Here is a 17,348-nt window from a genome sequence, read left to right on the forward strand (position 1 = left end):
GACATTCCAATGGACACTAATTGTGCTTCTCTCCTAGCCAACTTAATTTTGTATTCATACGAGAATGTATTACGGCAAGCTCTGGCGTAACGGATGAGTTGTAATATGAAAACTCATTCCGAAGGTGCTGAAGGGATATTGCCACAGTTGAAAGGAAAGTGGACAATACGAAATGAATTGTCACCGCGTTTGTCGTATAATCTGGTCTAAGTTTTCGTTTTCCATCGATCTCTGAGTGAATATCAAAATACGAGACTGACTTCAAAGTAACTGTAGTGTCCTTTATCTTAATTATAAGTTCTTTTGTTTGATAAATGCGATGTATAAAATCCCCAAAACTAAGATTGTTCAATGACAATACGCCAACTACATGTATATAGCGAAGACTGAGATCAAATGATCAGGCTAAACGATGCTCCCTATTTTGGAAAAGGCAGATCAGCTTAAATTAAGTCAGCCTCATACGAGGGAAGGAATAGGTCAGCGAGTAGGAGAGTAAAATTTGTTCTTATTGAAATGCCGGCAGTCTGTTGAAAAACACGTTCACCACACTGGAAAAATATATGTTGTCGGGAAATCAACTGCATAATTCTATTTTGCCTAATGTGGATCTTGTTTTTAAATTATAGACCATGAAGAAAATATGAAATCAGACCAAGCAACATAATATAGTCTCTGTATAAATCTTTCTTTTGTCATATCGCATCGTACAGTTTTGCAATCATTGTTGAAAATGTTGCGATTCTAAGGGGTTTTTTTACCAAAAAGAATCCACGGGCGCATTTTACATTCCCCGGGCGCTCCCTGGGGCTTTTTCGTAGGACCGTCAAAAAAGGGGACGTAATCCCCGGGAAATTCGATCTGGAAATGAAAAAGCTGTCATTTGATGACAAAGATTACGTATTTTGTAGAAGTTTTAATGGCCTAGGAATTCAAATATATAGAGATGGGAATTTAGAGGTATATAATGACTCATTTAATGATATAAACCATACTCTACAAGACTACATGTAGTTAAAATTAAAATCCTTTGTGGTCATTTTGGTGTTTTTGTCAATTTTGATGACCTATACTGTTAGTGTTACCACACTCTCCAAAGAAGAGATAGTGGAAAGCCATAAACCTGTGCTATCCTGTTTTGGTCTCTCTGCCAAATACGATGATTGTGATCTACCGCCAATGTACTGGATTCCTAAACTTCACATGAATCCATAAACAACGCTACATAGCTGGATCTGCAAAACGTACCACCAAACCTCTTTCAAACCTTTTTCCTTCTATACTCACAGCTTTTAAAGAGGGTCTCCAGTCCTACCATGACGCTTGTTACTCCCATAGTGGTATTAATTCAATGTGAATCTTGAAAAAAAGTTAATGATCTTTTGGAAACTCAATCCAAGATTTTATCAGAAGATAAATCAAGACTCAAAAAACATTATACATAGATATTGTTGTGACTTTAAAAAAGACGGTATACCTAGATACAAACAAGTAGTTCTTGGTTGAGATTTCACATACTTTGTTAAAAACAATTCCAAATCATCTTCCAAATGACGGAAGATATTTTCAAAATGCCGGAATTTTTTATCGGCAACATATTTATTCAATGTGGTTGGTGGATGCGTTTTTTCAACAAACAGTTGGCATTCCAATGGAAAAGAATTGTGCTTCTCTTCCATTTACCAAACTATACAACAAACGTGAAGACTTTTCATTCCATATTGTCAACTTACCTTTCATCTGTGTCAATATCCCTGCGTAATGGTTTTTTATATAACGACTCATACGTTATGCCAGAGCTTGCCATAAATACGTAAACTTTGTGTATCGCGCTAGACTTCTTATAGTTAGGCTTCTGGAACAGGGTTGTGTTGCAACAATATTGAAGTCATCACTACATAAATATTATGGTCGACATCATGAATTCATGAAAAGTGATTTGTTCAACGTATTATAGGTTTCCTTTCCTCATTTGTCTACCCTGGACTTGACTTTTTATTAGCAACTCAGCGGTTGTTTCTAGAAAAGCAGAGGTCACTTATCCTACCAGCACACCTGGTCAATGCTCCCAGTTTGTAGTAGAGTCAGAGTTGCTCATTTACTTTGTATGTGTTATTTTAGTTGTGTGTGTCTGTTTTCCATGTCTGCTCTTTGTCCCTGGACTTCATTCTTTTGATTTCCACTAGAATCTTGGTTCCCTTGATTATTCTTTTCACAATTTTGAATATCACTTATTTTTGCTTTCTGCTTGAGGCCGGTTGCTTACAGTCTTGTATAGTTTTTCTGCATGGGTAGATGAATATTAATGCATATGGCAAATTCAAGATTCATCTAAATTCTACTTAGATTTTTGTTGAAAAAAGAGAAGTTTACTGGTCAGAATGGTCACATGATTTTGACATATGTAAGTAAGTTTGCAGACAGAGGGGGAAAGTTCATAGCATTAAGATTTGACTTTAAGGATCACAAATTTACAAATAGAAAGGAGATAAGTAATTTGAGGTAAAAACACTCATGGAGAACTAGTGTTTTACCTGTTTAATTCTAAATTTTTCTCTGCTATATATGGACATTAAAGAACTCTGAAGCATTTCAGTGTTTTCAAACATTCACAAATAAGCATAAGTAATTCACCAAAACTTTACATGCATGTTTTTTTAGTTGTTCTATTCCATTTTCTCATTACCAATGGCAAGTGCAATTAACCCATTTTAGAAAGTTATATATAATTTGCAAGTTTTGCTTCTTACATGTATGTCAGTTTCTGTTTTAGGAAAGTTTATATTGTTTATAATGTTTAACTGTGGAAACTGAAAGCAGAAAATTTTAGAGCACTTAATATAGTTGTCATATTCGACACTTAAATCTTCAAATTAATAGAAAATTAATAGCACTCCATCATTAGTAAATTACACTGCAGTAGTAGATAACATGCTTTAATACTGTGTACTGTATCCAGGTCAGTACAGCCTCATTACAGCTAATAAATACATGTATGTATAAAAGTGCTAATACAGCTCAATTCATAGTAATGCTCTAATAATTTTTTAGCACTGTGCTGTGGATTGCTATCTTAAATTAAATTTAAATGGTTTAAATGCATAAGCGCAGTGCTAAATTAGCATTGTGGTATTTCCATGTGTTTTTAAGAGAACCCTGCATACATGTATGTGTCTTATATATCTGTATGTTTTAATAATGAATGTTTTTTTCTCACTTCAATTTCATGATTGATATTTTTCCTATTATTTTAGGGTGTGGTGAAGTCAAACTGTCCTATTCAAGATTACAGCATTGTTAGCCCCACAGGAAATGAATGGACATTATTTTGTCTCACTGTAGATGGAAAGCTATATGGTGTACATAAGGAATCAATCTTCAATTCAAATCAGAAACATGAGTATATATAAAATTATTTAGCCTTCTGTCTCAATATCTAATACAGTATGTTTCCTTGAAAAGATTTAAGTTTGCTTTTATGGGTTTTATTGAAACTTTTGCAATTGGAAATGTAACCAGGAGAGCATGATTTGCCTCGCAAAGTTATATACCTCTCCCATAGAGGATCAATATACCTCTCCCATAGAGGATCAATATACCTCTCCCATAGAGGATCAAACCCTAGACGGCTCGGTGACAGCAACAAACTGATTCCTTCAGACAAGTCAATTAACTGGCTATTTATACCCCATTACCTAATACAATGCATGTAGGCCATCCTGCCACATAAGCAACACTGAATACATGTAGGTCAAGGTTTATAACATGACAAAATAGTTTTTTTTTTTCCAGTTAAATGTTCTGCAGTAATGAATTGGAAAGATGCTAATTTCACCAATAAAAATGTAGCAAAAAAATACTCAACGCCATAAGCCCATATTTGAATAACAATACAGCCTATATACATTGCATTGCTTGTCTTGAATGCAGAAGGTAGTGGCTGAGACAGCCCAAAGACTTAAAAATTGGTAGTCACTGCTCTTCCACCAAGCATGTGGTTAACGGCTTAGAGTGAAGAGTGGTTGGCTCAGAATAATATGTTCCAGTGGAATGGCATGCCTACCTGCAGGCTGATGCTTCTGTGAGCTAGCACAATAAAAAATCAGAGTTTCGGACTAGCACAAAGCAGAGTATGCTTGATTGATTATTCATTCTTGTCTAGAAATGCATAAAATATCTGCCGTAGGACTGTAAACCATAATCAGTCAATGAAAATATTTATATATCATAAACCAGTGCAATTCATCTTTTAGCAAGGGATGCAATGTTATTTACTGCAAAATAAAATGATTCGTTTATGTGAAATTTCAGTTTCAATATGCATTGATCCGTGAGATATGCACACGCGCACATCCCCCCTCTTATGCTTGAAAAGTTTAGTTATTAAATTATATAGGAAACTGGAAACCACTGGAGCCCTTTTCCTTTCCTAATTTCTGGATCCACCACTGATTGTAGTGTACATATAGATAGTCATTTTCTAAGCCACAGAAATTCCTCATTATAATTGTAGAATCAATAATGCTCTTTATACTTTTTTTTTGGTAATCTTAGTAGAGGTTACATGTACACATTTTTACTCTATTTTGCACTAAGGTGTCCATGTCAGATAAACAGCGTAAAAGTTTTATTGGCAAAGTACATATAAACACACATTTTGCTAAATACTATGCGATATCCATACTGATTTGTCTTAAGTTTATTTTTAGTTGGGAATTTGATATAATGGTCACCAGTATTTTAAGGGTACTGTGAAAGTATTTTAATTCGTGGACACCAATTTTCGTGGATTAGGGAAGAAACACAAGTTCATAGATTCTTAAAATTGTGGTTTTGAGGTTCTAAGTTCACCCATAAATGGAAATCTCCTTTTCGTTGGGAACCTAATTTCATGGTTTTGCTTACCCACGAAAACTTTGAAAATTGGTATCCCATGAACAATAGTGCTTGCACAGTATTTACTTTTAAAAAAAGATTGTCAATTACGCTGTGGCAACAAACATTGTCCCCATCTGTGCTATTACAGGGTTAACACCACTTATTTCATGTTATATTTAAAAAAAAAAGTATCAGAGATAGAGATAAATAGCCTTTTTTGGGTTGAAGATCACTACAGTTGTCATTAGGACTGAATTGTAGGATGACAACTTCCTTGAGTTATTGCCCTTTAAAGGACATTTTTGTTGCATTTGGCTTCTATAGACTAAAGATACCCTTGAAGATAGATAGAAACTTTGAATCTTTGAATTATTTCTTATTGACAGGGCAACAAAAGCTTCAAGTGAGTCAATATAAAAAAAAACTACACTTTAAGGACTTGTTGCCCCTTTAAAAAGTAGAATAAAGCAATGTTTACAGTGTTGACATACATTTTACAGTGTTGGCATTTATTTTAGAGCTGTAAACAAGGTATTGTTTGAATTAGGAATTTTTATGAATTTAAGAAAATAAGTAATTAAAATATTTATAAAACTTCTCCCTACTAAGAGGGGTTAGTAACTTTTCCTTGTTTTTTTTTTTAACCAACTAACCTTACCTTTTTATCATGCTGGCATGACTAGTCCCCTTAGTAAGGGTTAGTTTTACTAATTACTGTTTTGTTTATTTTCTAAATTCCAATTCAGTTAATACCTTGTTTGCAGCAGATAGGGAAAAAGTTTCAATTGCTGAAATATTTTTTATTTGCTTCTGACATCAAATGTTCATGAGGCAAAAAAATAGTTTGAGGTGAGTGCTTCTGATCCTCTAGGGCCTCCAGTTTGGTAATTTATTTTAATAAAAAAAAAAAATTTCTTATTTTTGCAGAACTTTTTCCGAAGAGGACGACATCTTCCAGGATCTTTTGACCTCTACTGACCTCCAACTGAAAACAGCAACTGAACCACTGTATCAGCTCAATTCTTCACATGTGTTTCATGACTTTAAGACAGAAAAATTGACTTCTTTGTGTGTCTACAATAATATCGTACTGGCTGTCAGTCAGTTTACTACGTATTATGAATTTAAAATTTATGGTGGGGATTTTGTATCAGGACAAGTTTCACCTTTGACATTGAAGAGGACTTTTACAAGAAATCATCATAATGAAATTAATAATAATTTTAAGACATTTTACATAATCTCAGAAAATTCCTACTTCAAAAGTTTTTTGTCAAGTGATATTATTATCATCTCAGATAAACTTTTTACATCCTTTTTTGGAACTGAGTTATCCTTGTTAAAAACACTCATCATTTTTGTCTGTCCTTCATTTGGTTCAGTTTTTTATACACCAATGAAATATTTGGAAGGACAGACACCATTTTCAGATGACAAGAATGAATCATTGAAGTTGTTTTGTCAGACAAGTCAACATGTGATAGGTTTACAATATATAGAGTTCCTGTCTGAATGGGAGGCAGACGACATTGATGGTGAGTCTGAAAATCAAACTGAGGCTGGAAATAAAAATGGTCTTATTGTAGTCACAGCTGATGGTAAATGTTATGTTATATCATCATGGAGGAAAGGTGGTGTGCAGTTTGTTCCCATGACAGTCCCTGGGCCTGTGGAATGTTGTGATGTGTATAGAAGTACTCTATATCATTCAAATGACAGAGATGTATTTGAGAGTCAGCTCACTGCAGCAGTTTGTAACAATGACATTGAAGTATCTATGATGAAACAGAACTATCTAGGCACTAGTTCTGTCTGTAATCTGGTTGCAGTAAGAAATTCTTCATTGGTAGAAGGTAAATTTAATCTTGAGTTAACAAAACATATGTCTTCATACCAAAAGAGGTTTCACTGTAATTTAAAATGTAAGATAAAAAAAAAAAATCGATTTACAATGTACATAATTTTGTATGACACAAAAAAAGGAAAAATATGTCCATGCAACAGTTTGATATGGAATTAAACCACATATATATATTTTGTTGAAGGACAAAAGTCTTCTAACATTTCGTTTATGTTTCAATAAGAAATCAAGCTACAAAGACTTATTCCTTTTTTCATGCCTGGTATGTTCTTTAATTCTACACACATTGGAGCTGACACTGTGTGTGTGTGTGTGTGTGTGTGTGTGTGTGATTGTTAAAGGGAGATAACTACGCATTTACATGTACAAGATTTGCATTCTCATTCCAGGTGCACCATGCAAACTTCTGTGTCAGAGTAGGAACAATGTATTCGAACTGAACACAGCTGACTTAAAAGTCAAGGAGGAAAAGAAAGACAAATCAGGACAACAAATCAAAGATGTATTAGTCAGCTTAGAAAAATGTCAACTACAAAGAGAGCAATTAATTACAACACAAACGCAACAAAATTCATTTATATCTCAACTTAGTATTGCCAACTTCCTGATTTGTTCTAAAGACAGGAGTCAAGTTTTTAGTCATAAGTTTTGGATTACTTACTCACCCCATTCATTAGAATTTACACTAAATTATGAATTAACTAATCAGAGTAAAGTAAGTTTGTCGTGTGATTGGAGGCTGATTTTAATAGTTCAAGATACAGGATCAAGCCTTACAAAGTCTATAATCTTTAATCTCAGTGATGGACTAAGGCAAAATGAATGTGTTTCTGTGGCTCTGGATATTCCAGAAAAGAATATTTATCTCCCTTTTGAGGTAAAAGTTTATTTACAGTTACAAATGGTAGATGGTAAAGATATTGCTTCAAATTCATCTAATATTTTACCAGTGTTTTTAATTAGCAGAATTTTAGATATCATTTATTTTGTTGGCGATGAAAAGCACCATAGAAAATATGTTAATGTTCCTCAAAGGGACATCAGAACTGTTGTTTCTGACTTGGCATTCAGTAGACCAATATCACACTGTCTACTGAAACCTGAAGAAAGATCTGATATTATAGAGGAACCAGTCACTTTACTTATTTGTAAGCCTCTTGAAGTGATGCAATATAAAGAAATCAGAAGAGAAGGAAAAGGTAAGAATTATGATTTGTTCTCTTGGATATGGAAGGGTTGTATATTCAACTACTGATGGACAAGTAAAGCCTTGAAAAACATCATGAATATCAGCATAGGGGAATGTAGGTAATGGGGATTAATGAATTAGTGCTATTTCTGATTGTACTTGAAGTACATTGTACATAAAAGATATATTGTAGACAATTTGTATCCAGAAAATTCAATCGTAAATCTTTAAGAGAAATTTCTTTAAAATGTCAATCAAATAAAACAAAAGGCTTTACTGAGTGAAGCATGATACAACTGCAGCCAGTTGAACTTTGTTCACTTGGGCAAGTGTGGACAATATAAGATTTTGACTTACAGTTAATTATGGACACAATGACTGGTTTGGATGCATTATAGTACAATAGTTTGAAATTCAATTTTTAGTAAATAGTTCTCCTTCAGATTGTTTTATGGATCACTTAGTAACCCATTTTCTCAGAAACAGTTAATGATAGAGTAAATTTGCTAGCATACATGTAGTTCTTAAACTCCTTGTTAAGAGGAACACTTTACACAAAAAGTTTTAAAAATCAGATTAAAAATTGAAAAAATACAGTCTTCCAAAAATTGATGTTTTCTGTCCTTTTGACCCCTTGTTACTCACAAATGATGAGAAATATTTCAAAACTGATAAAAAACACATGTACAGTCTTCCAGAAAGAATTCAATTAAATAAATTATAGATTAAAAACATTTTGGGGTAAGGTCCCTTTGACCACTTATCACTTGAAAACCATAAGATATCTGAAATCTGATTGAAATACATATACACAGGCAGTGGTTTTCATAAGAAATCAATTCTTAAAAAGTTCAAAAATGGACCAAAAATAAAACAGTTGATTCTTTTAGGGTGTGGCTCCCTTTGGTTCTCAATAGACTAAAAATGATAAAAATGCTATTTTTTGTTATTTAAAATCTTTTAAATATTCATAACATGGAATTTTCTGAGTAAAAAATTCAAACAAATATTGTCAAAATTGAATGAGAAATTAATCTTCTACATCAATTTTAAATAAATGCCTATTTTTTCCCTTTAGGCCCCAATTTTGCAGAACGGTAGGGGCCAGTGACTTCATTTGAAAAAGCAAGCTTCATCTAGTACCAAGTAATTGTATATTTTTTTATCATAAAAAGATGAAATCTACAATAACACCACTAACAATAATTGATGAAAATCAAATGACTGAAATAGTTAAATATCTTTTTTTAGAATAATTTTGTACAGATAATTCGTTTTTGTTCCTTAGATGAGACAGGACTATTAAAGTACTTACTTGAAGACTGTAGCCAAATATGTGACATAAATACCAGTTCTGTCCAGCTGTCTGTATGTAGTGGTCCTAAGGCTGTCATCAGTGTTGACATAGAAGACAAGATCTCTGTTTCTGTACAGTCTACTAACTTGGCTCTTTGCACAGCCCTTCGACTAGGTGTTTTAAGGAGGTTTCAGGTAGGATTACCCAGTATTTTTTTCAACAATGCTTTTTCCTTCTTCTATTTTAGTAAATGGACATTGAAAAATAAATAAAATTCGGTTGTCTTCTAGGCAAGTATAATTGAACTTTTACTTGTCTAGATGGTAGTTTCACTTGTCCCTCGTAATAGGACAACATTTTACATCATACCCTGCAAGGTCACACACACTTTAAGAGTACAATTTTCTATTATCATAATAAGGTTCATGAGGCATGATTTTTGTATATTTTTGTGAACTTTATACAGGTTCAGAATTTCTGATATACTACTGATTTGAATTTCTTCTTTTTCTCTTGTTGAAATAAAATTTTTGCAGTGAGGCAAGGGACCTGGAGCACTGCTTTTGTTTACTTTGAAATTTGTATATAGTGTACTTTTTAATTGCTTGTATTTAATTTGATGTCAGGCAAAATTATTGTTGGTTTTGTTTTGTTTTGACAATGGGAAATTTACATATACCAGTAGTGACCTTCTGGTGACAAATGAAAAAAAACGTTAGTAGCACAACAATTATATACAATGAATGTACTTTTACGTGTGTTCAGAAGAGACATGGGTAACTAAAGCAGGATTTTTTGGCATAGATGAAAACTTGCTGATAATTATTCCCTTATCAGCAACATTTGGGGACTTTAGGTTAAGGCCTGCTTTTGGTCCATCCATCCGTCAGTCTAATAGTATGGCAAATCAGTTTTCCACACCTTTTTTCTTCATGTTTGATATTTGGTACATTGAATTACCATGGCAAGTGAATATTGCTCTGATCTGTTGATTTTTTGCTGTACTATGGCCCTTGACTTAGAAAATTCATGCAACAACTCAGTTTTCTTCTTTCATTTTCAGTCTGATATCTGTTTTGCTTAGTTATGGCTCTTGGACTTTGAAAATTAGAAAATTAATGCAGACTTGAAGCTTTCCACACTTTTTTTGTCAGGCTTGCAGATATTTGATACTTTGCTTTACAATGGCAAGTCACAGATCAAGTTAAAACATTGTTCCAGTCTGTTGATTTTTTTTTTGCTGAGTTAAGGCCTTCGGACTTAGAAAATTTATGCTTTTTGTTATCAAGTTTTGCATGAAGTTTTATTCTGATCTCTTCAACAAAATATTTTTCTGTTAGGGGACTTTGTATTGCCATGCTATACTCTCAGAATGCTTGTTGTTGTTATAACATGCAAGCCTTAATTCTACTTCCATATTGTTGAATATGAACTGTATGATTGGTACATTCATGATTGCAGAATCTTGAAAGGAAACCAAAACAGACAATGGACTGTCAGGTCATTCAGAGTAAAATAAAGACATACCAGGTCAGTATATCATGTACATTAAGTATTAGTGTCTGCTAGATTTATCAGGTCAGTGTATCATATTCCAGTAGTATTCAGATGTCCATCTGTCAAATATTGACAGATTTTTGGCTCACCAGGCCTAAAAATCCAAGTGAGATTTTCTCGTCACTTGACATCCTTTGTTAACTTTTCTTCAAAAATCTTCTCTTCTGAAACCACTGAACAGGGTTTAATAAAACTTGTGTCAACCATCCTTGGCATGTCTACTACCAAAATTGTATCAGTTTTGGTCCCTTCCAAAAAAAAAAAATAGTTGCTGTTACTAAAAATAAAACTTAGGGGTATCACCATATATTTTTGTTTATATCTCAAAAAACATAACAGATGAAAGAAATTATCTCTTATCATGGGTTCTTTGTCTCAAAGAGATCTATCTTCCCTTAAAATTTCAAGATAATAAATTTAGGTCTCACTAACCACTTCTAACGTTTCCATTACTTTACATGTTAAAAAAGTAATTTTCAAAGTCTCACTGTGAATTCCCAGGACAAATGACATCTTAAAGCTGCATACCGTTGCAAAGCTTGGAAAATAAGGCTTCCAAAATCATTATGCTAATGGTACGATCATAGTAGAAATTCTTCACAAAATTTACTTGAATAAATAATACTGAAAATCCACATTTTTACCTGTTCTGCTAACTGACAGCATGGAGGCAAATTACTCACACATGTAAACAATATTCATACACTTTTGTAGTTAATTACATATATGATTTTAAAGTACACATTCTCAGCTTTATTTTGACTACTTTTAATCATAATACACACAAATAATGCACTTACAATGCATATGTCTAGGTTCAGTGTGTTTTTGGTACTACATAGGGGGGTGGCCATTTGACCCGGAAGTGGTTAGTGAGACCTTAAAAACATTTTATGAGTTTTTATGTTTTTCTTTTTTTACATTTTATGAAAGCTTGTGGTATTGTGAGTCTAATAAGACCAAAACTATCAAAATCAGACATAGGACTACAAAGAAATGGTCATTTTTATATCATGCCCCTCAGTGATATTTTCCCTAAATTACTAAAAAATTACAATTTTAACTAACTTGTCACACCAAATTGATACCTATGATAATTCAAGAAGTTGTAATAGTAAACATCATTTATCATTATGAAAAAAGAACAGATTTCAACAATTTATATCATACCTATTTCATTACTGTGTGATTCTTAGTCTGTGCTGTGTGACTATTTGAGTACTTTGAATATCCCAAGCAGTGACGTTGTGTATTTCATGGATGACGTCAAGTTATGAGTCACTGTTACTGATAAAAATCTTGTTGCTATGTTGTTTTTTAAAATACCTTGCACAATGCACCTCTTAAAATATAGCCAGATTACCAATATCACTATACTGATTTTATGGGAAAATGGAAATAATGACCAGGAAAGGCAATTTTCCTCAAATTATGCATTTCTCTGAAATATGCCATAATTTAATTTATGGTCTCACTAACCACTTCTAACGTTTCCATTACTTTACATGTTAAAAAAGTAATTTTCAAAGTCTCACTGTGAATTCCCAGGACAAATGACATCTTAAAGCTGCATACCGTTGCGAAGCTTGGAAAATAAGGCTTCCAAAATCATTATGCTAATGGTACGATCATAGTAGAAATTCTTCACAAAATTTACTTGAATAAATAATACTGAAAATCCACATTTTTACCTGTTCTGCTAACTGACAGCATGGAGGCAAATTACTCACACATGTAAACAATATTCATACACTTTTGTAGTTAATTACATATATGATTTTAAAGTACACATTCTCAGCTTTATTTTGACTACTTTTAATCATAATACACACAAATAATGCACTTACAATGCATATGTCTAGGTTCAGTGTGTTTTTGGTACTACATAGGGGGGTGGCCATTTGACCCGGAAGTGGTTAGTGAGACCTTACCAATTTTGGAGTTATTGCCCTTTTTTCAGAAAACGAAAGCAGATTAATGATTAATGTAATTGATAAAATGTTCAGTATGTAAAGATCTATTTTTGGTGTGAATTTCAGAAAAATCTGTTCACCTTCTTTGAGTTATGGCCCTTGAAAATGCCATTTTTGACGGTTTTGTCAGTGTTTGCCTATTAAATAGAGAACAAAAGCAGATTGATGACTAATGTAAATTGATTAAATGTTTTGTATGTAAAGATCTGTTTTTGGTACAAATTTCAGAAAAATCTGTTGATCCTTTTTGTTGTTATTTATGTAAAATATGTAAAGATCTTTGATGGGTGCAAATTTGGGAAAAATTGTTGATTGCATTTTTTAATGAGTTTTTGTACTTTTAGCATGTTATTCAGTTAACATAAGTGGAAATGATGATTAAATGTTCAGTATTATGACATATATCATCTGTGCAAATTTGGTCAAAGGTGTTTGACAATATTTAGGTTTTGTTCGGCTTTTTAAAGAGTAAACAAGGGAAAAAAAATTCCAGCAGAAATAAAAAGAATGTAATCTAAGGACGAAGACCAGACATGGAAAACAGACAAATGCAACAAAAAACATAAAGTAACTAAAATAATACAAACAAAGTAACAAAAATAAATGAGCACACTAAAAACTGGAAGAATGGACCAGGTGCACTGGTAGGGTAAGCATCTTCTAGAAACACGCGTTGAAGTTACTCATAATAGTCAAGTCTGGAGTAGACAATAGAGGAAAGGAAAACTATGACACATGAGCAAATCAATTTTCATGGTGCAGATGGAACATTCCACTAGATCATGATGACAACCATAAAGCTTCTGTAAGGATGACTCCAGAAGACTAATTGTAAGAAGACTAGTGTGATACAAAAGTCTGCATAGTTACAGCAAGCTCTGGCATAACGCATGAGTTGTGATATGATCACGCCATACGCAGGTGCTGAAGGGATGTTGCCACAGATGAAAGGAAAATTGACAATTCTGAATGAAAAGTCATCACATTTGTTGTAAAGTTTGGTCAATAGTTTTCCTTTACCATCGATCTCTAATTTGAATGCTGACTGTTTGTTGAGAAATGTGTCCACCACACTGGACAAATATGTTGTCGATAAAAAAATTCCAGTATTTTGAAATCATCTTCTGTATATTTGGAAGATGATTTAGAATTATTTTTTACAAAGTATGAGGAATCTCTACCAAGAACTATATATTTGTACCTAGGTGTGCCATCTTTCTTGGAGAAACAACAATGTATAATGTCTTTTTCCCTGAATTACATTCTTTTGATTTCCGCTAGAATCTTGATTCCCTTGATTACTCTTTAGACGTTTTATGTATCATGCCTTTAGTGTGCATGTATGACTTAAATAGCATGTGTGCTCCGTGCCTATTCTGTTTGTGTGTAGTCTGTCACATATTATTTCTTTATATTACAGAACAGATTTAAATATCATCTCAATATGGTGTTAGTGAGAATATGTTTTGTACATCCTTCTTTGTCAATTAATTTAACATAATTTTAAATGCTTTCTTGAAAATTATTATTTATTCAGGGATTGTGTATCACATGGCTGCCTGGATGAATTGTTGGGTTGAGATATGGAATATTGCACTTTCAAGAATGTGGTATTTTTATTAAAAACAAAGCCTCTGTTTGTTTTCAAAGATGGTAGTTATGTAAATTTTTCAAAATTACTTCAACACCACAATTTTGTAGTAGATTGAAACCTGACAAATCACACTCCTGTCGTAATGTAGAATTTGTTTGTTTTATTAGCCCCCTTGCTTAAAAAGTGGAAGGTACCAGTATATAGTGATCATGGTGTCTGTCATTATCAGTCCTCAGTTCTAATCAGCAACTCCTCAGAAACCACTGAATGAAATTAAATGAAATTTTCACATTTCTTTATTACATTGTGAACCTCCTATATTGTTAATCCACATGAATAACTTTTGGAGTTTCCTGATGCTAAACATGGACTTTGTCATTGGTCAACCAGGCATCTGCTTAATTACAAGGCCTCTGAAACCTCTGAATAGAATTTGATGAAACTTTCACAAATTCTTTATTATATGATGCCATTGTGTATCTTCTGTTTTGTTTTTCCATCTGAATGACTTTTGGGTTTCCTGATGCAAACTATGGACTTTTCATTGGTCGACCATTCGAAGAATGGACCATCTTCTAATCTGCATCTCCTGATACTGAATGGCATTTTGATGAAACTTTATCACATGATGCCATTGCGCACTTATTTATACCTGAATGCCTTAAATCACTTATGGGATGCCTTTATGGTTTCTAGGGAGGGTAGCAGGGGCTATCACCAACTGAGCTTTGCTCACAGTTTTTCTAGTATGAGATGTGTGTTCTGTTTACAGTAATACTGACATAAAAAGTTATTTGGTTTAGACAGGATTTCTATTTATTTAGAGTCTGGTTTTGGTTTAGACAGTATTTGTATTTATTTACAGTATGGTGTTGGTTTAGACAGGATTTCTATTTATTTAGAGTATGGTTTTGGTTTAGACGGGATTTCTATTTATTTACAGTATAGTGTTGGTTTAGACAGGATTTCTATTTATTTACAGTACAGTGTTGGTTTAGACAGGATTTCTATTTAGAGTATGGTTTTGGTTTAGACAGGATTTCTATTTATTTAGGGTCTGGTTTTGGTTTAGACAGTATTTCTATTTATTTACAATATGGTTTTAGTTTAGACAGGATTTTTGTTTATTTACAGTATGGTGTTGGTTTAGACAGGATTTCTATTTATTTAGAGTATGGTTTTGGTTTAGACAGGATTTCTATTTATTTACAGTATGGTGTTGGTTTAGACAGGATTTCTATTTATTTGCCATCAAGTTTTAGTCACAATATGTTTCACACGACTCAATCATTAAAATGTCTTTTTTTTTTCTGTAAATTTGTAACATGATTGTAATAAACTTTCTTCATTTTCAGGACATTTATAGAGATATCAGTAACCTTGAAGAAGTAATATACAGCAACTCTTCTACTGAGAATAGAAAAAGAATTAAACAGACATATAAAAAACTGAGACACACAAATGTTCTTACTTAAATAAAGTTTTATTGCTATCATTATTTTTTCTCACTAAAGAGGCAAGTTAATCCTTATTTTTAGCCATGTGAAATTCTTTATCTCACCCATGGGTGAGATAAAACATGCCACGTTTGTGAGGTCACATTAAAGCATTTTATGTCTTGTTAATTCATAGAAATTTCGTCAAGCAGGAAGTTCTGAATTGGCGTACGTGTACTAATAACAAAAGTAATTTTTAAAGTGAGAAAAAGAATCAAACACCATCTAAAAATGGAAGACAGAAAAATCTCAGACATCCAAGGTAAGATTTCAAGTTCTCTAAGGAGGCTTTGAAAAGTAAGAGAACATTGAAATCTTATCCGAGGGTATCCAAGATTTCTCTGTCTTGCACTTTCAGCGGTGTTAGATTCTTGTTTAATCCATTTACCTATTATCTAGCTGCTGAAGTATTTTTTTCTTTTCAATAGTCCTTCATATTAATCCTTAATCTCATTTTCCATATTCTGGACACAGATTGGATCTGCTTCTTTAAGCCCTCTGGTTGTAGAAAAGCAGGAGGTATATAGTGATAATGCTGTCTGTTCTGAGGTCTAATCCACAACTCTTAATACATAATGGATTTTGATGAAATTTTCACTAATACTTTATCCTGTGATGACATTATGCACCTCCTATTTTGTTTCCTGTTTGTGTATCTGAATGACTTAATAAATAGGGGGTTTTCTATTGGTTTCTAGGGAGGGGAACAGGTGTATCAATTTATTGATGTGATCTTGCCAGAAATATTCATCTTATATTTGATTGAGACCATAATTTGATAGCAAGGTCTCTCATGTAAATGTGTAAATGGCAATATATTTGTGAAGTTATTTGCACATGAAACATTGATTTAGTTGTTGTAGAGATACTGATTAGGAAATGCCTTGTCACTGTAAATGTACGATGGAAAAACCTTCACCATGATGTAGGAATTTCCTTATATATCTTGAGAAGTTATAAGCCACATTATGGTTAAAATTTTACTCCACATTTTCTTTGACCAAACACTCTCTTCTTCTAAATGAATATAACATAGACTGTGATGTGAATCATATAATCTTTTTGATAATATTTGTCTTTCACATTATTGAATTTAAAAGACCAACAAAATCTGAAATGCCATAGGTGGATACTGTTAGCAGTGCCAGAAAGGGTTCTTGTGAGCAAGAATTAAAAATTATAAAAAAATCTGTCCTCCAGCTAGAAATTTATGAGGACACAATCTAGAAAAAGAGGACACCTTTTTGTGTTTAATTAACTCGAAATGGCGCAAGTGATAAATTTTAGTTAAAAATTAGTATGTATGCTATAGCTTTAGTATATATATAACTACACAATGTATTTTTAGTTGAAGTATGGCATTCTTTTAATATATGTAGAACTAAAAATTAAAGGTTTATAGCTGAAGGCTACTTAAAACTGAAATGATTTTTTATATTCGTGCTGTCTTTTTATTATACCCCCACTTGCAAAGTGGAGGATATATAGGGATAGGGGTGTCCA

The 17,348-nt window shown here is 32.8% G+C and overlaps 1 protein-coding gene across 1 annotated transcript; it reads left to right on the plus strand.

Annotated features, from left to right (window-relative positions):
- Positions 1-830: 830 nt before the first annotated feature.
- LOC148615295 (uncharacterized) lies at positions 831-15,844 on the plus strand. The gene is made up of 7 exons (XM_088590124.1): positions 831-960; positions 3,255-3,400; positions 5,806-6,731; positions 7,129-7,938; positions 9,217-9,419; positions 10,687-10,755; positions 15,705-15,844. The coding sequence occupies exons 1-7, from the start codon at positions 868-870 to the stop codon at positions 15,822-15,824; spliced, it is 2,367 nt and encodes a 788-aa protein (XP_088446250.1). The 5' UTR covers positions 831-867; the 3' UTR covers positions 15,825-15,844.
- The last annotated feature ends 1,504 nt before the right edge of the window (positions 15,845-17,348 follow it).

Source organism: Perna viridis, chromosome 6, assembly GCF_037379345.1.
Source record: "Perna viridis isolate PV_CMFRI_1.1 ecotype Kerala chromosome 6, ASM3737934v1, whole genome shotgun sequence".
NCBI lineage: Eukaryota > Metazoa > Mollusca > Bivalvia > Mytilida > Mytilidae > Perna > Perna viridis.